This window comes from Sander vitreus, chromosome 10, assembly GCF_031162955.1.
Source record: "Sander vitreus isolate 19-12246 chromosome 10, sanVit1, whole genome shotgun sequence".
NCBI lineage: Eukaryota > Metazoa > Chordata > Actinopteri > Perciformes > Percidae > Sander > Sander vitreus.
This window is the reverse complement of record NC_135864.1, coordinates 20,264,721-20,287,001: the sequence shown is the minus strand read 5'-3', so window position 1 is coordinate 20,287,001 and position 22,281 is coordinate 20,264,721. Positions and strand designations below refer to the sequence as shown.

Genomic DNA, 22,281 nt, shown 5'->3' with positions numbered 1-22,281 from the left:
TTAAACAAACATTTTATTCATACGTTTACGTAACACTGAGTTCATATTGGAAAAACTAGGCACCAGCTAGCATGTGTACATCTGCTTTGTTACTGTGGCAAACAATACAAATAGGTCAACAAGACCGGAATACACAAATCCAATCTGATTTCTAATGCTTAGATTTTAAAAAATGGACTTGCCTGTAAAAAGGATTAAAAGACATGTACAAAAACCAACTCCAACACAAAAATAAAGAAATAAAGGTTGTTTTAGGGGGGTTCTGGTTTCCATGACTACACTGTTATTGAAAACAATACCTGAGTAAAATTAGGAGAGCTGGGCCAGCCTCTGCTCACACAAACATGGTTTAAATTACTCTCTGCAGCACGTTTGCTTTTCTTTGTCTTGACTTAGCTTTACATTAAGCTGGAACTTTGCAATCTGGAAACAACGTCATACAGAAGTTGCATCATTAACCTCAACACGGGCCAATTTCACAGAGGGGCTCTGCTTTCCTGTCCTGCCTTTCTCTGTCTTGCTTTGAACTGTGACAATGAGTGTGAAGTTGCAAACAAAATTAATCATAGATGTCACTGGTATTAGGGAGGGAAAAAGAAACACCAAACTATGAAATTAAGCAGTGATTGGAGACCTGTATTGGATAAACAGAAAATAAACACCAGACCAGACGGAGTGAAACTAGATCCCTAAGAAGGGGGAGAAGTGAGCTGCATGAAAACTTTACAATAACCTATTTTTAGGCCTCACAACCCGAGCGAGTGACAGATATTGTGGCTGAAACTGATAGGAGCAGACAAGGCCACAGAGCTTCACACCCTTATACTCATCAACCTCCAAAACTTGGGCCCTGAACCCAATTGTGCTGCTTACTGACACACGTTTATGTTTGCCAGCCATCACACTTCATCAGGACAAAACCAGGCCACCCCTGAACAACCAGACATTTTGGAGCAGTGGCACAGCCAGCGATTCAACTGCTGTTTTGCTCTCTAATTAGGACATTAAAGCACAGAAGAACCTGTTAGTCTGACTCTGATATAGGGCATCCATTGCGGGGTTTTTTTTCTGTGAGCACAAAGGTTTTTATTTTTTGGTTAATGCTGTAGCAACAGTATAGTACAGTTATGTTTAGTAGAGTTAACTACTAAAGTTGAAACTATGTATGAATAGAAAGCTGTGATCTGTTGAACCTGTAGAAAATGTGTGTACGTTTTATTAAAATGCATGAAAGAAAAGCACTTTTGTCGACCAGGTAACGGGTCAGTGGAGCTGCAGGTCAAATGACAGTATAGACGCTCACACTGGAACCTAGTGCATTCAGGGATACCCAAGTAATCCCCACCAGCAGTGGCTCTGGGGTGGTCCGGTCCATCTCCATCCCAGTGAGTGTGAGTGTGAGTGTGTGTGTGTGTGTGTGTGTGTGTGTGTAGCCAGCACTAATGATTGAAGGTAAACTGACCTGGGCGATTGTCATCCTTACGGATCTGCATGGTAAAGCCTATCACTTTACTGCAGGGGAGGAGAGAAAGTCAGAGACGCTGGGTGGGCAGATGCTCAGACGGAAAAAGAGTTAAATTACCCCGCTCAACTCGACTTTCCTCTTAGAAAAATTGGGGAAGGAGTTTCGGCATTTGGCATCACAGAGTGTGTGTTGGTGGTGGAGGTGGCCATCCACGTCTGAGAATAAGCTCAAAACCTTTAGTTTAGACCAAAGAATCTCAACAGATTCAGTCTCAATGAGGGCCTGATAATCAGCTGTTTTGATTGTAAACAGCACAGCACTTTGTGCAAAAGAATGCAGCTCTAAGCTGGAAGTCTTAGCTTCAGCTGACTGCTAAACAAGCAAAGAAACTTAGTTTAAGAATTAGGATACTAATCACACAAGGCATCCAACACGCATGACATTTACCACTGTATGAAACCCTTTCCATTGAGAGAACAATTTATGCCCTCCTTAAGCCAAATTATTGTCTATGTATATATTATGAAAATGACTAAACTGCCAGCAGTCCATAAATGATGTAAAGCAGTTTTCAAACTCATCAGTTCTCACATCTGAAAGATGAAAACTTGGGAGTCAACGTAAGGGGGCCTCATGTGGACTTTACAACTTGGCACAGGCACCAACGGGTACTTTACCAATAGACTTTAGGTGACGCTTAACTGTAAAAGGTCTGATGCAATTGAACACCCCCCTGCATTAATAGCTCTGGGTTCTATGCAAGCAGGATTTTTGGCCATGTTATCAGATATTTTCTCGAGCTGAGAACATTATCAACCACGTTAACCCAATTTCCTGCATCTAAACAGACGCTTATTGTGTGTAGAGACTGCTTTAAACATGCTTCTACAGTCATGGTTTTATTTTATTTCTCTCACTGCCACGACAATAAACCTCTACTTAGAGAAAAACACTACACAGGAGGAGTTAAATGCGAAAGAGAATGAAAGGATTCCAACAACAATTCAGAGTAAATGGAAAGAAAAAGAGATATAAATGAAAAGGAAAACAAGCCTATAAGTACATAGATATATAGCAACTAGTTAGTCGAGTTCTCCAGACGTTTTTGAATGTATTGAAAGTAGCCGTCTCTGCCAGAAACTACTTTTGACGCACAGGTGCGTCAACCATAGCAACAGAGGAGGCCAAGACAGGATCACAACTGCAGGAATGTGAGTGGCTGAGATATTTGCAATACCTAAACATTGCCAGTCAAAACTCTCTCTCCCCCAGCTGCACACAAATGATACACACAACCCTACAGGCCTGCTCTAAACAGTTTCTCAGCAGAAGTGCACTTAACTATGGGTGCTGTGCTTGACATCAGGAGGCCACCACATTGTCTTTACACCCTCCAGGGCCTGCACGCAAGTCAGAGGGTTTATCTAGCTGTCAGTCAATTAACAAAGTACCAAAATCATGCATGTCACAAAGGGCTAAACAAAGACAATAAACATAGCACATTCCTATAAAAACAAGCCTCAGCTAGCAGCCGTAGGGGGGTGCATTTCTACAAGAGCTCGCTACAAGGACCAACCAGCTGGAGCTGGACGGGCAAGTCAGGTGGAATTTACAAGGACTCAATTAGAGTATAATGGTGGAACTGTACTGGAAGAAAGAAAAGTCAAAAATGAAAATCGGTTTCTGAATAAATCTTATGTGAGAAGCAGGCTGTGCACTAGTTGAAGTAGTTGATCACAAAGTGTTGGCGTGGAGAGGTGTTGCTCAGTTCAAATTCGAGACAGAGGACTGTTCCCCACAGGCCACTTACTGGCCTGGCCGTTCGTTGCCAGGCACAGCCGTTTCTCATGGGATATTTTACAGACTAAGGACAGGGGTTATGCTAGAAAAGAAGTGGTTCATAAGATGAGTTATCCAACCATGTCCAAAATAAAAAGTGTTTATAGCTGTTTGGAACGGCCACACTGGAAGGCAGGGTGAAAAGCCTGCCATCATAGAGAGAGGTATGTGGGGATAGTTTCAGACAGTCTCAGTCTCTTCTAGAAGGTATTCATAGTGTTGCAATCGTAGATGTGAAAAGTGACAGAAATAGTTGTGTAAAGAAAGAAAAAAGACAGCTTGAGAGAAGTTCGAACCCTGGCTCCGTTCTCACCTCTGCACAGCTGGCCAATTATGGCGCAAAGTGGGTGTAAATGTCTGATTTTAGAGAAGTTACCGAAATGAGTCGGACACAAACCCCCAATTTCAATGTTGGAAGGTGCGGGGGAAGGGGGTTTCAGAAGCTGTTCGATCAACCGAAACACAATTCTAAGGAAGTATACTGCTGCCTTAAGACCTTCTGGTAGAATCTAGGACATTTGTGTATGGCTTCTGTACAAGAACACTGTTTAAAAACATTTTTAATTTCCATTTTAATATCTGGTCACGTGTTTCACTTTTTCCTGCTCACTAGCCAATAAAGTCAGTGGCAAACTGTAAAAACAACCATCTCTTTGCATGATGAAGTTCATCAACCATACAGAGATTCATCATATTAGTGGCAGAGATACCAATATCTCCACAGACATATTCTCAACAGACCAGAAAGCAGCAAACGAGGGCCATTGCTCTTGCTTCTTCCTCACCTACAACAACACGGCCTCTTGCTGTTACTATCATTAGCGTTCTCTCCACCTGCAATGCAACAAGCTCAGGCATGTTTTCTAAAAGCTGGCCAAAAGCATTCTGGGAAGTATGAAAAACCACTTACACAAGTAGATATAGACTGGGCAAGCTAAAGGTGGGTGCACTGAACATCACTGACTGGTGATATATTGCTTAGAGTATTCAAGGGGGGGGTTTCCTTTAAGGTCAAAGTGACTTCCTACCCCTAATGAGACAAGCATGGTGTGGCTTATTGCTCCAGTCTGTTCCTGTCTCTACTGTGGTTTGAATGCAGCCTCCCCACAGTCATTCAGTGTACCTGACAGAGCCTAATGACCACTGCAGCCATCACCTGCTGAGAGCACATACATTGAGGTACGCCCACAGCCTGCCAGCTTGACCAACAGTGCACAATACAGCATTTGCAGAGAACGCTGCAAAGTTGTATGAAGACTGTCCAAAAACTTATACTTCTCATTTCTTTATTCTCCTCACAAGTGGTTGCATTAGATGGAAGAGACGAGTGTGATGAACAGGAAATAGGTGAGGGTGTCTCAGGATGGGTGGGGAGTCAAAATCTCATGTCTGGGCTGTGAGGACATTCTTTGTCATTAGGAGGAAGTTCTCCTGCTTCTTTTGTCTCCAATTAGTTTCTCTGAAGAGTGCGGAGACATCTTTAAGAGAGGGGTTTAAATAATGACCCTTCATCATGCAGGGTAGGCCAGAGGGAGAAAAAGAAAAACAACTTTACTAAACTCGCTTTGAAGATTCGTAGGCATAGTGTCAAGTAAGTGCAACAGATGGTCGCGAAGATGGCAGGGAAAATACAGGGTGGGGTAATGGGGGACGGACGGGGAAGAGCGTGAGGACATCAGCGAGGACGGGAGGGGGGTGGAGAAATAACCATGGCAGGTAGCAGACATAAAGGGGGACTGAACAGGAGGAGGTAGGTGGGAGTGATAGCAGAGACCCCACTACAAAGCATTACACAAGGAAAAGATGAGACCAAAAATAAGCCCAACTCAGCTTCTTCAGCACAAATATCCAACACTGCCTCTATGGCCTGTGTGACCCTAATTTTAAAGTAATATGCCCTCTCTGGTTGAGAAAACAGCACTTCCCAGTGTGAAGAGTTTAAAAGAAGTAAAAAAACTCCCTCTGTTCAGGCTCAAATCCTTCTCTCCTTCTGTGCAATGCGTTGTTGGCTGAAAGTGATGGAGGGTGTCTGACTCATCTTCACATCATTCCAGACGGCAAATTCCTTCCGTATACTGCAGTCCCGCTGCCACATCATAGTTAACCCCCTGGCCAAAACAGGTCAGCTTGTTAAAGAGCTTGTCAGCCTCTCCGTCTTTAATACTGTGTCACATAAATGTCACTGGGCTCATTAAAGATCATACACATCTAACAGGCCGCAGCTCAATGAACACATCTTTCCTCTTCAAATCTCCAACTGTGCTCCACTGCACTGTAACTAGGCTACTCCTGGTTTAGAGGGATATGGAAGGTGAGAGCAATGATATCAGCTGCCGGCTGAGTGGATTCATGCAGCTCTCCTATGATGAGAATCGTGATAAAGATCTTTTGACAGTGTAAATGAAAAACAGATTTTTTTTAATGCCCTTTCGACTGTCAAGCGAGTTGGATATTCTTTTATCCATTCGGTTTAAAGATTTCTACAGTTACCCAGGTCGAACCAAAACAAAGAGGTAAAACCACTTTAGATTATCTGAACAAACACTGAGACTGCAAACAAGGGAAAGAGTGGGAAAGCACATCAATCAAAGATCAACAGAGAAGTAAAAGGACAGCAAGGAATTAATGTAAAAAAGAGCAGTGAAGGTTTATAGCAGGGCAGAAGCAGTGTTGCAATGAGAAGACTATTTAGTAAATAGCAGTAAACACACATCTGTGCAGCTGTGCGAGGTTGGATGGCCCATGTAAGGGCTGTGTGTTCTTATTAAACCCCAGGGGGCTCAAATAGTGACAGCACCTGCATTAAGGGGAGAAAAGGCGAGCACAGGATTATGAAAGGAAACAAGAAGAAATAGAAAGAAACCGAAAAGGCCAAGCAGGATACAAGCTGGCATTATGTCTAAATAAAAATTTATCACTGAAGTGCTAAACTTCAAAAAGGAAGAACATACTACTTGGTGCAAGTCTGGAAAAACAAGCTTGGTATTTAAACTGGCATTCTGTGCCTTGTTTGTTGAATACAAAAATACTTTACTACTGTTAATAGGTTTCAGCCTGCTTTTCTGCACTTGAAATCTAAAGTCCATGGAAAAACATGAAATATAAGTCAATGGTTCTTAATAACCCAATTGGATGCAGAACGTATTCTAAATTTAATTTACAAAAAAATGCCTGGTCCTACAGAGAAGCATATTTTAACAATCTAAGTGCATACATATGTACATGTTTACCTTAGGAAGCAAAGGCGTGGCTTTCTTGCTCTTCTTCTCTGAGGGACCATCCAGCAAGTCCGGGTCAAATGTGTAAAGCTCGGCCAGTTCATTCGTTGTGAAGTGCCTCTCAATCTGCTGCTGGTCCACCACACGGAATGACAGAGACTGCTTGGTTACCTGCCGGTCATAAATCTTCTCCTCCATTGTACCCTGAAAGGAGAGAATGAAATGAGAAGACGGCCATGAAAGTATACATGATAGTTGATAGTTATAGTTTTACTCACAGATAGGGCTGCAACTAACAAGAGCGAGAGAGAGAGAGCGAGAGCGAGAGAGAGCGAGAGAGACGCGCCGACAGTTGTCATTACTTAGAATTCCTCATGGGAAAAGAAAGTAGGCACAATAGCTTTAAGAAGCTGGAATCAGAAAAGATTCATAAAAAATGACTAAAACCGATTTATCCATTATCAAAATAGTTGCCGATTCATTTAAAAGTTGACAACTAATCGATTAATCATTGCAGCTCTACTTACAGAAAGTACCAAAATAGTTTAATAAGCTCACCTGGGCCAGGAACCTGTACACATAGACGGTCCTCAACTGGCCAAAGCGGTAGACCCTGAAGATACTCTGGACGTCGTAGGAGGGGTTCCATGAGGCATCAAAGATGATGACCCTGTTGGCTGCCACCAGGTTGATGCCAAGAGAGCCAGCTCGCGTTGAAATGAGGAACAAACGACCTCTGGGAAAGAGAGACAATTTAAGCACCAGTGATATTTTAAATGTTTGGTAATGTGGTATTCTTATTCCGTGTTGTAAAATAAAAGCATTTTACCTTGGATTACTGATGTCATTGAACTCTTCAGCCCACTTCTTCCTGGTGGTGGCATTGGTGGAGCCATCCAGGCGATAGTAGTCAATGTTCCTGAACCACTTGCCTTCGCCTTCAGACATGTTACAGTTGAGAAATGTGCCGTGACTATAAAACATCTACATCTAAGCGCCACAAAACTTTCAAAAACACACGTGTCAAATAGGCCTCTTCCTTTTCAAAAAGGACTACGTTTGGGTATTAGCAGACAGCAGATAGACGGCTGTGTTTAGGCTTAAAGATGGCAAACCCCCTACCAGCCTTCATAACCAACATTTCAGTATGTTTCCAATTACGGCACTGTGATCTTTTCATTACAAATTACAAACCCTTGAGCAAACATTTTTTTGTGGAATAAAAAGTCAAGGTCTAATCATTTTCAAAATGAAAGCTAAAACAGCTGCTGAAGTTTAATTAGGAACATGACCTTACACCAGCGGCGGTGTGCGTGTGTCTGTGTGTGTTTAAGGGTAATAAGCACAACAGCGTGTACAAAAATACATGTTGCATGTGGGCTGTCTACAAGTGTGAAACCTGCATCTCCATATGAAAATACTTCAGCCTTCTCCAAAGCTAATGTATGCTAATAATTTTTTATATCTTACACAGTTTAGTTAGTTCAAAGACTACAGTGTAAAACCACAAAAATAAACCTTGAGACAGACAACTGGGCTCCTTAAGCTCCATAGGTCAGTAGCTGGATAATAATATTAAACATTGCTCTGTGATTTTAGCATATTGTGAAACCAAAAGCAGCCTTTTAAATCATAACATTAAGAGGGACGCTGATCAGAAAACTGTAGGATCATTCAGTGAAGTAAAGTTAACACTAGGAATATTAATGATAAATCGAAAAAATATATATATTAAAGCAACAATATGCAACTATTTTACCTTAAAACAACAGCTTCAAAATTATTTTGATGCTACTCTGACTTGTAATACGGAGAATGGTGCCCCTGTCATTCCCACTCCGCACCCCTGTTCTCCCACTATATAACTTTGGCGAGCGGGTACGATCTCCCGGAAGAAGTGCTGTAACGCTCTAGGATACTATCACCGATTTGGGTGAAACTGCAGAGTTTTCGATGCCATTATACAGCTTAGGCGCAGCACCCTAGCTGTTTTGTGCAGCACCTAAACACATGACATATAAACAATGTGGAGAGCATCTAGATGAGCCAACGTACGGGGCAAGCGCCTGCCCATTGTCTTCTTCTGCACACATGTGCTACATGATTGTTCGTGTACACAACGGCACAGAGAACATCACAGTCAGCACGCTATGCATGTTGCCCAAACAGCGGCATCCCCCAGTGAGTGTGCAGTAGAGAGAGACAGAGAGAGAGAGAGTGAGAGAGAGCGAGGTGTGTGTGTCGTTAAGTATGAAGTTAGCAGTAGTGTTATAACTGTGAACGTAGCAGTGCAGTCTGTGTACAGTTTATCTGTCAGTGAATAAATGCTTCAACTCCTCAAGAGATAAGATCCAAGCCAAGTTCCCGTATATTGCTTGCTACTTGCTGGTTAAAGGTCCCATGGCATGAAAATTTCACTTTTCGTTTTTTTAACATTAATATGCGTTCCCCCAGCCTGCCTATGGTCCCCCAGTGGCTAGAAATGGCGATAGGTGTAAACCGAGCCCTGGGTATCCTGCTCTGCCTTTGAGAAAATGAAAGCTCAGATGGGCCGATCTGGAATCTTCCCTTTATGTCGTCATAAGGAGAAAGGTTACCTCCCCTTTCTCTGCTTTGCCCACCAAGAGAATTTGCCCCACCCATGAGAAAGAGAGACATCATGGCTTGCAAACGAGCGAAGCATGGCAGTTGGTCAAGGCAACACCCCCACCCTCCACCTTGCCCCCCCTCTCTCCTCCTCAATAGCATTTAAAGCTACAGACACAGAAATGGCACATCCTAAGGAAAGCTCATTGTGGGACTGGCTCTAGTGGCTGTAAATCTGCACCAAGGCTGAATTTCGGGAAAGAGACTTCAGATACAGTATTAGGGGACCACTGAGGAGTATATAAAAGTAGCATGTCATAGGACCTTTAAAGTAAAGGGGGTTAGCCATGCAGCTAGCAAAAACTTCAGCACAGGCTCACTAACGGCTGAACTTTAAGGTGGACCAGCTATTCTCATTTTAGTGATAAGCTGCTCCTCCAAGTTTTGATTTAGTGATCTCTCCCTCGCTGCAACCAACAACCACTAAGCTTTATGCAAATAATTGTGCAATGATGTCACCAATATGCAATAGGGCTGGGACGATTCGTTGACATAGTCGGCGTAATCAATTACGTAAATGCGTCGACACAAATAATTTGCGTCGACGCATCACACGTAGAAATCTATAAATAACCGGCTGCCTCCAGCAACAGCGCAAGTACGGATACCTCGCAAGTTCCACAACACGTTGAGAAAAAGGCTTGTACACAGTCTTCTAAAGTGTGGGAGTATTTTACTCTTAATGCCAACAACAACAACGTGGTAGTCTGTAGACTTTGTAAAATGCATCCCTGAGTCAGTTTAACAGCAGCAAAACACCATAAGTTCTGCTCACCTTTTGTCCCTTTCCCTCCCAAGTAGAGTTTAGATTCTCTGCCCGAGCCCGAACTTGACCCACGGGCCGGGTCGGGCCCATATGTCCCGCCACTATCCTTGGGCCGGGCCCTTCATCAAGTATTTGTGTTTTTTTTAATCATTACTTTATTAGCCTAATTGGGTGGGGAGAAAGCTATGCCTCTCCAGCTTCTCCCTTAGCTCTGGGTGTATGTCCTGCACTGACTTGAGTGTGAGGTAAACTGTGCTAAATCGTGTCTCCCCCATCTGTAGCACTGTCTTCAATAATTGCTCAACCAGGCCAGATTGTTTCAGATATCTCACGAGTCCTTTATAACGTCAGTTATAACGGCCCACGTATTAAAAAATTGTCGGGTTAAAACGGGCTCGGGCTCATAATTCCAGGTAATGTGTCGGGCCGGGGTCGGACACAACGTGCACTGTAGACGTGTGCGATTATCAACATAGTGACACAGAACGTGCCCTGCTATGACTTACCAATAAGCATCATCAAACGCTGTCAATCTGCAGTGTTATTTTTTTGGTTTACCATCATCATGAATGACCCAATCGATTACAGACTGTTATATTAGACACTCTGCAACTTGCCTTATGTTGGATTTATTTGATACATCTGATTTTATACGTTGCTAAAAACGGCTAATTTTCGCTGAAAAGTGACTAGTTTGCAGGTATGTTAAAGGGAGAAGAGCTTGGATGTTGGATGAACAAGAGCTCATTCATTATTGTACCTACTACTGCTAAAAAAAGAAAATACAGGCTACTCTTTTTGCACTTGCTCTGTTTATTTTAACTTTTTATTTTTGTATTCCTCCTGAAAGTGACTTTATTTTGTTGTTGGATTGATAGCCTACATCTGGCTTCAGGTTGAACAAAAAATTAATTTTACTTGAACAGTGCAGTGTAAAACAATTTTAATAAATAGAGACTTAATCCTTATGGAAATTTGTTTTGTGTAAATTGTTAATAATTGAGCAATGGGAAAATCGCTAACTGAAAAATTAATCATTAGATTAGTCGACTAATCAAAAGAATAATCGCTAGATTAATCGTTTAAAAAAATAATCATTTGGGACAGCCCTAATATGCAAATAAGTGAATGACATAATTTGCTCCTAAGCACTCTAAAAAAGCCACTAGGTGGCGCTCTCACCTTTGAAGGAGAGTTACAGGTGTGTTTGGTGACAAAATTCAAAAGTTTAAACAAACGCATCTCCCTGCCCTCTGAAAAAAAAAATATATATATATTGCTATGCTCACTGAGGCCGCTCTGTCAATAAACTCCGAATCAGAAAGTTGTGTAAATTCCACGGAGTTGTTGTTAGGTGGCTGTTTGGTTTAGCTATGCTAACGCTAAACTAGCATTTTGAACAGAAGCAGCTGGTCGTTGGACGCAGCCCATTAGTCAGACAGCAGGACTCCAATGACACATACTTCCAACTAAATCAACACAAAAGCGATTCACAGTATTACTGACACTCACCAGCTCGGAGTATAAATGCATTTTAGCGGTTGCAGTAAATGGACAGATAAGGTCGGAGCAACAGTATTGTTCAACTATCAATTAAAGAAATTGTTTAAAATGTACATCCCAAATGACAAATTTGTGAAATAAAGGCCCTGTCAGACTACAATCAAGAAATGTACCTTTGTATGGAGAGACTTTTTCTTCATCTTTAGCTCTGCAAGCCAGTTCCAGGAAATCCTCGATCAGGTCCAGAGAGATAAGAGACTGACTGAACACCAACCTGAGGACGGATGAGGATGGAAGATACACCAGTGTCACTTTACCACTGCTACAGGTTATTCTTTAATTAACCCACTTTAACACAAACCAACTGCATAACAGAAAGGGCCAAAAATATATTAAATGCACATAGTCTACAGACACACTTACACTTTTTCATCTACTTCCTCTGCCATGCGCAGGATCTCAAAGAGGAGCAACATCTTTCCAGAGTGCTCCAGGATCTCAGCGTCAGCATCAGTGACAAAGTCCCTGTGCCAGTCAGGATTGGGACTCCCTGGTGCTGAGCTAGTGGGCCGAGCTGTTTGTGATACACAAAGTTACAGATTAGTATTTATGCAGTCAGTAGTGTCTCACAACAACAAGCAATAACAAAGACATCAAGCTTACAACAGAGCTTCACTATTACATGTTCCTCTGCTACGCTACAGCTGCAGTATGTGCAGATGTTACTTGGCAAAGCAAGATTGTCTTTAATTAAATTTCCTGTGACATTATAGATATAATAATACAATGTCAATAATATACAAGTCTCAAAGACTGATGGCGTCGGTCCGCAAGGATGTGTCAGTGCAGGAGTATGGTCTGGCTACACCACTTATCATTCTGGGATAAGAGAGGGGGGGAGAGGGGGGGGCCTGAAACGATTCCTCGAATAACTCGAATAATTTGAATACAAAAAATCCTCGAAGCAAAATTCTTTGCCTCAAAGCTTCGTTAAATCAATGTAATTAAGGTTGTACGGCTCACTGTGTTTCCGCACGGAGGATTATTACTAGCACCCAACAGGTTGACGCTTCTGTGGACACAAGACCGTTTATATACTGTCTATGCACGAGACTGACAGCCCAGATTACAAATGAACAAAGACGAAAATAGCGAGGGTCTAAGAGAAGAGACAGGCGAGAGAAAACGACAGAAAGTTTGTGATCATTTTAAGCTGCTACATCATCTCTGTAGAAAACATCCAGTCTACTCATCCATTCCACGGAGCGAACCCGACACCAGGTAGCTAACTAAAGTCTGCTGCTCTCGTCCACCGCGCTGTTTTACACAACTAGCCTACAGCATGCTACTCTGCTAATAGCGATGTTTTACCAACAAACTAAAACGAGAGCTATCAGTTTGTAGTCTGTTTACTAGTTTGCTACTAATCTTTGGAAACTTAGCTGCTGCTGGAGACAAATCGGCTCCTCCCCCCAGCACGGCCACTTAATATGCACGTGAATGATGTCATCATGCCGGTGATGTCTGCATTCTTTCTCCTCACTCAGTATTAGCCTTCTTAAAATGTGTCCCCCAGAACAGTGTAGTTGAATAGCCCTGCTGTAAGCTTTGTACAGTCACATTTACCTGGGCTTAGTGAACAGCTCTTTTGCACATCCAGTGCAAAGAGCCAGAGGCAAGAAGGGGAAGGGGGTGAAAAATATTAACATTTGTTGCAACAAAATGTACTTGGAATTTGGCAATAAAATGTTTTTCTTTTTCAAAAAAAACCAGAAGAGTGGAGCGGTTCAACAAAAAAAAAAATTGTTTTTCCTTCTTTTTTTTTTAAGTACACAGCAATAATAAATATTTACTATTGCTGTTTACTAAGTATTTCTTACTAAGTATTTCTTAACCGATTACTCGATTAATCGATGGAATAATCGGTAGAATAATCGATTACTAAAATAATCGATAGCTGCAGCCCTACTTTAAACTAATCACAACCGTCTTGGGCAGCGCTAAGCCCCGGATGAAACGACGATGCCCTTGCAAAATAGACAGCGGAAGGGGAGGAGAATGCCTGACATCTGGCACATCAGGCTTTATCCCAGCACTGTACATCCGGCAAGTGAGACTAATAATAGAGTGACCTCTAAAGCATCGCAAAGCCAGCTCAAATTTTTGTTTTTAACAGTTTTTGTTTTTCTTTAGGCCACACTCAAAAAGGCGTTTGCTTGGGTTACAGGTGTCATTAATAGATAGACCAAAACTGCTTTACAGTCGCCCGGGCTTTAACCAGCCAGAGCCATAAAAACGGAACACACATTTAGTTAACAATTTAAAAACATTACACTGCTTTAGGGTTGCAACAGTATGAGATTTTCAGGGATTGATAACGATCTCAGAAAATGGTACAATTTCATGTTATCACAGTATACGAGTTAGACAATAATTATTATTAATCAGACCAAAGATTTGTGACGAGACGATACTTGAAACACACACGTGCCGGTTTACACCAATGCAACGAGACGAGACGGTGTATCATCTCCATAGTAACGACTCTCTGTACTTCCGTTATAACATCCGACTTTAAGGCTTTTTTGTAGCTGATATTTCATTTGTTGCATCAAAATATGAATGTGGATAAGGTTAGTCTAAAAGTGATAGTGAGATGCTTGCTACAGTTGCACTTTGAATGATGAAAGAGCGAAAAAGTTTTATTTGTGATTTACTGCTTTGTTGTGACGCCATTTCATCTCTTCACTCTCTAGCTTGCTTGACCACATACCGTGCTCGTCATTGAGCCTCGTTCTAAAACTGCCATTTGGACTAGTTGACAGTTTGTAACATAGAAAAAAAATGGATCATTTTATTACTATAGTTTGTAGCAGACCTTACAAGCTGACTTCGCTATTGGCTGTCGAAACAAGTGACGTCCCTTACGTTCTAAAACCAGCGACGCCATCAGCTGGCTTGAGTCGAGCAGAGACGGGCCAGTTCAGACCGCTGCAACTTTTCCCTGCAATGTTCTAAAATTGTTTTGTCTTTGTTGCAAAACTTGGCTTTAAAGAAATAAAAACAGAAGGTGTTTGTGGTTGAACAAATGCTTTTTGTATTCATAATTGAAAAATATTTTTTAAAGTGAAGTATGAAGTAAAAAGTGTCCCGTTTTTTTCCCCCAATACCGTACATAAGGAAATGTACATGGTATTATAACCGTCAATTTTCATACCACGGCATAATGTGAAACTGACAACTGCAACCTTACACTGCTTATTGACATCACCTAGTCCCTGAAGTCTGCATATCTCAGTGAATTCTGTTGATATTTTTCAGTCTATCTAGGAACAAAAAATTGAGCTTGAAATAATTAGGCTGGCTACACAAAACTGGCTCTACAAAGTTACTATCCTTTATAATTACACATGGTTATAAGTGTCAAAAGGTGTTTTTCAAATATGATTGAGTAGGGGTGCCACGATTTTGATTTTAAATTGAAAATGTACCGAAATAATGGTTCCTTCAATTGTGCCACTAAAAAAATAATTTGAGAAAAAGTCGTTGCAAGTACCCTTCTGCAATCTAGTGGCTCTTATTGTGCCTGTAAAAAGTTTGACTCGTGACACCCCTATAGTTGAGACCTATGGTCTGTGTTTGAGAGTCATCATTCTGAGCAGAGGCAAGTCACCCCAGATGTTCCCGGACCTCTATTACCCAACCGACTACCCATAATGCTCCCATATGTATGAGGAACTTACCTTCTTCTACAGGCTCTGGTCTAACTCGACCCTCTCCATTTCTGCCCCGAGAGCTGGTGTTCCACTCCTTGATGACCTCCACGTCATCACTGTCCGAGTCATCAGACCCTTTCTTTTTTCCCTTCCCTTGCTTCTTTTTCCTATTACGAAGGATGAATGGTGGAGGAGACGGGGTCAGTGAGAGTAACAGATGCAAGAGAGAAGGGCAGGTAAATGAGGTCATTTTTGTGTGAATATACAACAAGAAATAATAGAAGTGAAATCTTATTTTACTTTTTCGTCCTCTCATCGTCAGAGGTCATACTCATGGAGGATTCTTCTGTTTCTGAAGCGATGAACTCATCCATACTGTCCTCGTCAAAGAAACCCTGCAAGAGAGCGCACTAGTGTAAGTCTGTGCGACGATATAGGTCAACCAAACACAGAGCTGGATCGTGGGTAGCAGAAATTATGCATAAGGGAAACATTTTGCCGCAGTGGCAATATACATGTTGTTCTCCCTCAGTGCATGACCTGTCAGCACTACATTTCTATTGTTTTCCCGCAGTGTGTGTGCTAATGTATCTCCAGTTTTTGAGTTAGTGTTTAGTGTGGTTAAGTCTCATATTCCTCAGCCCTACCCTGTTTTCTTTACTGATGTAGTCCAGCTGAAGGCACCAGGGATGGGTCCAGATTCTGCTGAGCATCTGGAAATCCTGGAAGAGTTTGGTCCCTGCGCGGCCACGGCTCCCCTCCAAAGCATTCCCCACACCTGCATACAAGGGAAAGAGTGTGAGGAGGAAGATGGATGTGTGTTTGCATTATGAACTTGACAGCGTGCCCTCAATCTCTTCAGACATACAGACACGTGTGGAAAATGTAGTGCAACACTGATGTCTGCCCCTAACCAACTGACTAAGGACAAACTGGAGGAAAATCAGTATTTACACAAAACAAAAATCATACCAAGCACTGAGTATCAGCCATTCTGATCTGGTCAATCAGCGGATTTATGAACTTAATTGAGTGGCAGTTGCTGAAATGTTAATGTTGTAACTGCTGTTTGTTGGCCTGCATCGAACCAGGGGGGTCAGAAGTTACGGTGCGTTTTACCGTAACTTCTGACCCCTCCACACCCCCATCACTCCTCTTCTTACATACCAGCTCTCCTATACTTTGTTTTTGCTTTTGGTGTAAAACCTCTGGCCCCTCCTCCACCTAAACTTCTTTCCCTTTTCTTTATGCCCCCACATTCCCCGCTTTTACCCCCCCACCCTCTGTTCCCGCTCTCCCAGAGCTCTTCATTAGGGAGACGTGGGAAACTGGGCTTAAACCCTGCCTGCGGCACTCTGCCAGCTGCCACTCTCACACACACATCCTGGGCCACGTTCTGAGAGGAAAGTCCACTAAACGACTTAACAATGCAGCACGAAAACTTAATTTTTTAAAAACCCTTTCTGAGTAAAAGACATCCAGTGAGAAAGCACTTTTAAGAGAAACAAGACTCCTGCAGAAGGATTTAGCCTAGTCCTAGACTACACACGTTTTCCAGCGGAATTCTCAATTGAATTTCATTCTAGTCTAAGACTGGTCTAAATCCCTGGCTGAGCAATCAGACCTGACACTGTAAAAGCCCTGTTAGCAGCCCCTAGAGGCTCTGCTGCACCTAACACCCAAAAATATCAGAGTAGTTGGAAGTGGCACTGCCATTCTCAACACCCTGTGCTCCTGTTTAGTTAAGCATGGTTCTCACCTGTGAAGTGCTCCAGGTAGTATCTGTATAGTTTACACTGGATAGGGGTCACTCTGATCGACAACACATACTCATGTTTAGGAGGCAGGAACTTGGTGAGTGCCGTGTAATCTTTCCTCTGTGGAAAGCAGAAATAAATCCCTCTTTTTAGATGGCAAAGGGAAGGAGGTCAAAGAGAACAAGTCAAGCAATATTTTTTTACCTGGACACAGCCGGCCAGCATCTCATAGAGGATGTGAGCCCTTTTCTTCATGATCCGGACATCTTGTAGTGTGGAGTCGGCACACTGACCATTCTGAATGGGGTTAATGAAGCGGTTCCTGAACTCCTTAACTGACCCCAGCAGGTTCTCCTTGATGAAGTTCACCATGCAGTGGTCTGGTAAGGACACAAAGATCACAAGTTTTAGATACAGCCACACAAAATCTTGGATTGACGTCCTCTATATAACCAGGCAGTCTCACATTCAACGAGGTTGTTTTGCAGAGGTGTTCCAGTCAGCACAACCCTCCTCCTTGTCCTGATAGAATTCATCGCTTTGGACACAGCAGACGCCTCATTCTTTAGGATGTGTCCTTCATCACAGATCACCAAGTCTGGACCTGGTGAAAGTAAAAGAAAAAAATAAGCTCATTACAGATGGAAGTAGGGCTGGGTATCAATCAAAACATTTTGATACCAATACCTGTACTTCGATAACAATTTTATTTTTTTACAACATTACGGCCCAAATCTTTTTATTTATTTTTCAGCTCCTACTACGTGAGCCCTGTCTCTGTCTGTACCTGGATCTACCAGTGTCTTCTGAAAGGTCTCTTTGAGCTTCTTGCTCTTGATGTTCCTGCCCTGCGTCAGGTTTCGGTACATTTCGTAACCGATGATGATTACTCCACCCATATCATGCCATCGCTGGAGGGCGTATGCTCTATCCTGTGGCCTCTTAACTGTGGCCAGCTCAGATACCTGGTAAACACATCGATAAAAAAAAAAGCCATAAATCAGGGGTGTGATAAATGCACAGAAAAAACAAACAACGGCACAGCTGTCAAATAGAAACTACTTGGAAAAGTTACAAATACCCCGTTCACGCCAAGGGCTCAACCAGGTTTGAACCAGGCTTGACTTTGTGTTTCCCGAATGGGTCAGACACGGGTTGATTTCAATGTAAATTTCACACAACCAGGGTCGCTAACAACTGGGAAAGGGACAAACTATGTGACTGGTTGGAAATGGGAGGGGGGTCACAGTAGTTACAGGTCGCCGCACACTTTGGAAAAAAAAACATACATACACAATAGATTTTGTCTCACTGTGCTTAACGCTGGGTTTTCACAGGCAGCTTCAGCAACAGAAGAGTAGAGCGGTTCAATTAATTCCCTATGAGAACAGCCGTATGAGCGAAGTCCGCTGACAGTTTGAAAGTGCCCGGATGTTCACCACTCTGCCCGTTCTCCAAAGTTGACTCCATGTCAACTTTTGCAGAGCTGCCTGTGAAAACCCAGCATTAAATTGTAAACATATTAAAATAAGTTTTATTTAATTCTGTCATTTTGAGAGACACACACACACACACACACACACACACACACACACACTTGCAGCCTGCAGTTCAGTGTGGCTGCTGGCTCGCGCCAATCTCTCCGTCTCTTGCGGTCTTTTTAAAAACGAGTCAAGAAGCCAACAGCAAAGCCTAACTTTACTTTTAATGATAACAAAGAAATGTTCTTCCCTCGTCTTAAAATGGTCATTAATCAATACTAGAGTAGCCTACATCCTTGTTTACCGATGCATCTGCAATGAATGAAATGCAGAGGAAGAGAAAAGAACATCTGTCTCCATTAGTTATGATGGTCTACAGCTGGATTGGAGTATTCGACAACATGAGATGTTCACTTAATATGATCGGGCCATTTCCAACACGTAAGGTAGTTGGAATGTAGGACTGCACAATTAATCGAATTTTAATCACGATCACGATTTTGGCTTCCCACGATCAAATTCACCTGATCGAGCGATATTTAAAATGCTTCATTCCATTCATAGAACGCTCTGTATCAAAGTATTTTTTCAAAGCTCCGTAAACCATTCTCTGATCACGTGCCCTATTGGCACCGGATTTTAACATGCGCCGTTAACATGAACAGAAAATTGCGTTGCCTGTATCTTTTCATGACAAACGTTGTGCAGCCCAATTGGAATGCATCACTTCCAGGTTGTGATTCAGTTCGTATCGGAATTGTCGTGACCAGGGATCCACCCTTGTTGACTGGCTTGGTTTGAATTGCCAAAAAAAGGGTTGAACATTTGTCAGATAACCCTGGTCCGACCCTGGTCATTTGTGTGAAAGAGGTGAAAAGCAACTCCCTACCTCTAAACTCTCGTCATCCTTCATTCCTACTTGCCACTTCTCAAACTCGTTGAGCCAATTAAGGACAGTGTTCAGGGGACAAACCACCAGTGCTGTGGAGAAATTGAGCTTCTCACAAAGCAGCAAAGTGTGAAGTAATGTCACCACCTACAGGGCAAAAACAGAACAGTTAAACATGGCTAACAGTATGACACCACGCTGGTCTGCAGACACTGATTAACTCATTAGGGTTTAACAGGCTTAAAATGGCAGTTTTCATATAAAATTCTCACAGTTCTTTAATGCACTATCACAGGTTTGTGACACCTAAAAGATGTTGTATTAGGCTTGGATTGCCACAGTTTGTACAAGAATGGCATGTATGATATTTGATGTACTTATCCATAGTCAGTGTATTATCCACAGTAGATGGCGGTCAGCCAGTCCCCAATTTGGAGAGGCAGGCAGGAGTAGGCTACTGACACGGAAGCTAAGTAATGTATTGCTGAGGATGGGGTAGCAGCAAAACGTTTTTTTAGCCACCTACAAAAAGGACCACCTAAAAGAATTATCAGTTCATGTGTAAGCTATATTTAGAATATTTCCACCCCTTTACCTTGCCGTCAGACAGCCCTTTCAAACAGTGAACTGAAGCTGTTAAAGCCATCTATGCTCTATTCAAAGCCACCAGACTCCTTTTGACAAAAACAGTAATTTTGCCTCGCAGAAAAAAAGAGTTGCTGGTCTACCGCAGCCTCGATCAGTTTGTGTTACTGTGTGACTTTAGTGTTTTCAAGGGTTAGTTCAGATTCACCAACGTTTGCTGCTGCCCCCATCCTCAGCAGTACGTTGCTAAGCTTTCATGTCAGCGCTCCCGACTGCTTCTCCTTACTGGGGGCATGCCGACCACCATCTACTGTAGGTAATACACTGACTAAGGATAAAAACCTCATACGACCCCACTTCAAAAAAATCTGAATGTTTAAGATTCATGTTTTCCTTTTTCCTGTATTGCGCATATTTAGTGTAATTGTCACCCCAGACAGGCATGCTGCTCTCTTCTGCATACCTGCAGAGTTTTCCCCAGACCCATACAATGGGCGAGGATGCAGCCGGAGCCAGGAGACTTCTCGATCTTCTTCACAGATTCACAGCAACAGTCCCACATGAACTGCACCCCTGAAACAAAAACAGAGGGGCCGACATTATAGCTCAGAGCATCTCGGTGTTTCACATGCAGGTTTATGTTGGCTAATATTGCAGTTCAGCCATGTTAATTGTTTTGTGACCAAATTCACTTTGTCCTTACCGTCAACCTGGTGAGGTTTGAGCTTTGTGACAAGGTTCCTGTGCACCTGCACCAGCGGCTCCTTGGTCTCTTCATCCTCATCTAGCACCAGCTTGGTGGTGATGGGACAGTTCATCTGGGAAGACTCCTCCACTACAATCGTCTGAAGAAGGATCAGAGATAGAGAGGGGTCACACAAACATACGTCAGTTTAATTAAAAGTCATAAAAGTCAATCAGATATTACCTAAAGAGAAATTTCTTTTACAACTTTTCAAAAAGTGTAATTCTGCAAGTGTGTCAAAAGGTTCATCCCATCTACTATATATACAAGTGCAAGATATACTGTATTAGTTAAACTCTAATGAACACGAAAGCAGACAGTTTTAAATTGATAAAATTGAAATGTAATCGTTTAAAGCACAACTACAACAGCCTAACGCAGGTATGTTAAGTGCCTGTGTATTTAGTGCAAGCAAGCTCATACTGTAATAGCACTACTAGTACCACTATTATACACAAAAATAAAAAACAAACAGGACACAGTATTTTGATGAAATTCTACTTCAAATGCATGCTTTCCGACAACCATTTATTGTGGGAAAGAACATGTAGGTATCATAATTGTTGCAATTTCAACAACAAAAAAAAAAAAAGCATTTACCATTTACCACGTTTAATGGTTTATTGTTTAGATTGTCTGTCACTTACTGTAGTTGGGCTGGCTGCCAGCTAAATAGCTGACTTTTTACCTGTCTGGCCTATGACTAAAACATTTGGATTTAAGATGAAGAAACCCTATTGAGACGAATGGCTTTTTTCCATTACATGGTACCTGCTCGACTTGCCTTTTTGGGGTTTTCCATTATGGAAAAAAAGTCCCTGGTACCTGCCGACTTTTTTTAGTATCATCTCCGTCGATGTTCCAAGCGAGCTGAGGCGATACCAAAAGGTGACTTGAAAACCTGCAGACTACTGATTGGTCGGAGAGAATCGTCCCTAATCACTGCGTCATTATTGCTAGCGACAGACGGGGATGTCCTAAAACCTTTTTTTTGCTGCCTCCAGTTTCTTTTGAAACAGCCACATGCCGAGAATCAAAAACAACACACCTTCGATGTTCTGTGTGTGTGTTGCAATAGGTCACGGCAGTTTCCTGCGGTGTCGCTATGACGACCAGCCACGCTCGCCTCACGCATGAGGCGGTACTAAATCTGGAATGGAAAAAGGAGGACGGGGCACCGCGGCCGAGTCGAGCCGAGCCTAGCTGGTACTAGCAGTGGGTAAGCGCCTTAATGGCTCGTCTTCTATTTTACAAAATCAATCTAAATATGTTATGCACTTTATCCCAACTACTGGCAAACGCATAAAAAGGTACCGATTAATCAGGTTGTTTACAGCATTACCAAGCTTATCTAGGGCTGTCATGCAGACAGTGGTATCTAATCAGACTTATGCCACTCCTTCGGTGTTCTCACACTTTGATGAGCACAGTTTGGAGTTTAATTACTTTAAGCAAAGTGGACTCTCCAACTGTTTGATTTGACAGAGTGAGCGATGAGCAGCAGGCTGGACTGTTAACAGTCTGCCTAACTCACAGTGGTTATGTGTCATCCACTTGAGTCCATTATTGGCTTTGGTATCATAACAGCAATGTTCAGCCAGTCCTTACCTGCTCTTACAACTGGGGAAAATCCTCAAAATTGTATCTCAGCATTGAATGACTTCTTGAACA

At 42.4% G+C, this 22,281-nt stretch overlaps 1 protein-coding gene across 2 annotated transcripts in view; it reads right to left on the bottom strand.

Annotated features, from left to right (window-relative positions):
- The window catches only part of atrx (ATRX chromatin remodeler), a 42,792-nt gene that overhangs the window by 6,701 nt on the left and 13,810 nt on the right, over nt 1–22,281 (bottom strand). For both annotated transcript variants that reach the window (XM_078260829.1, XM_078260830.1), the window contains 15 exons: nt 20,569–20,710; nt 20,329–20,438; nt 19,281–19,427; nt 17,698–17,875; nt 17,377–17,514; nt 17,115–17,290; nt 16,913–17,030; nt 15,801–15,931; nt 15,454–15,548; nt 15,181–15,320; nt 11,861–12,011; nt 11,611–11,711; nt 7,352–7,460; nt 7,081–7,258; nt 6,535–6,726 (listed from right to left, as the gene is read on the bottom strand). In XM_078260829.1, the coding sequence (XP_078116955.1) occupies nt 6,535–6,726; nt 7,081–7,258; nt 7,352–7,460; nt 11,611–11,711; nt 11,861–12,011; nt 15,181–15,320; nt 15,454–15,548; nt 15,801–15,931; nt 16,913–17,030; nt 17,115–17,290; nt 17,377–17,514; nt 17,698–17,875; nt 19,281–19,427; nt 20,329–20,438; nt 20,569–20,710 (2,106 nt within the window). The remainder of the gene's footprint in view (nt 1–6,534; nt 6,727–7,080; nt 7,259–7,351; nt 7,461–11,610; nt 11,712–11,860; nt 12,012–15,180; nt 15,321–15,453; nt 15,549–15,800; nt 15,932–16,912; nt 17,031–17,114; nt 17,291–17,376; nt 17,515–17,697; nt 17,876–19,280; nt 19,428–20,328; nt 20,439–20,568; nt 20,711–22,281) is intronic.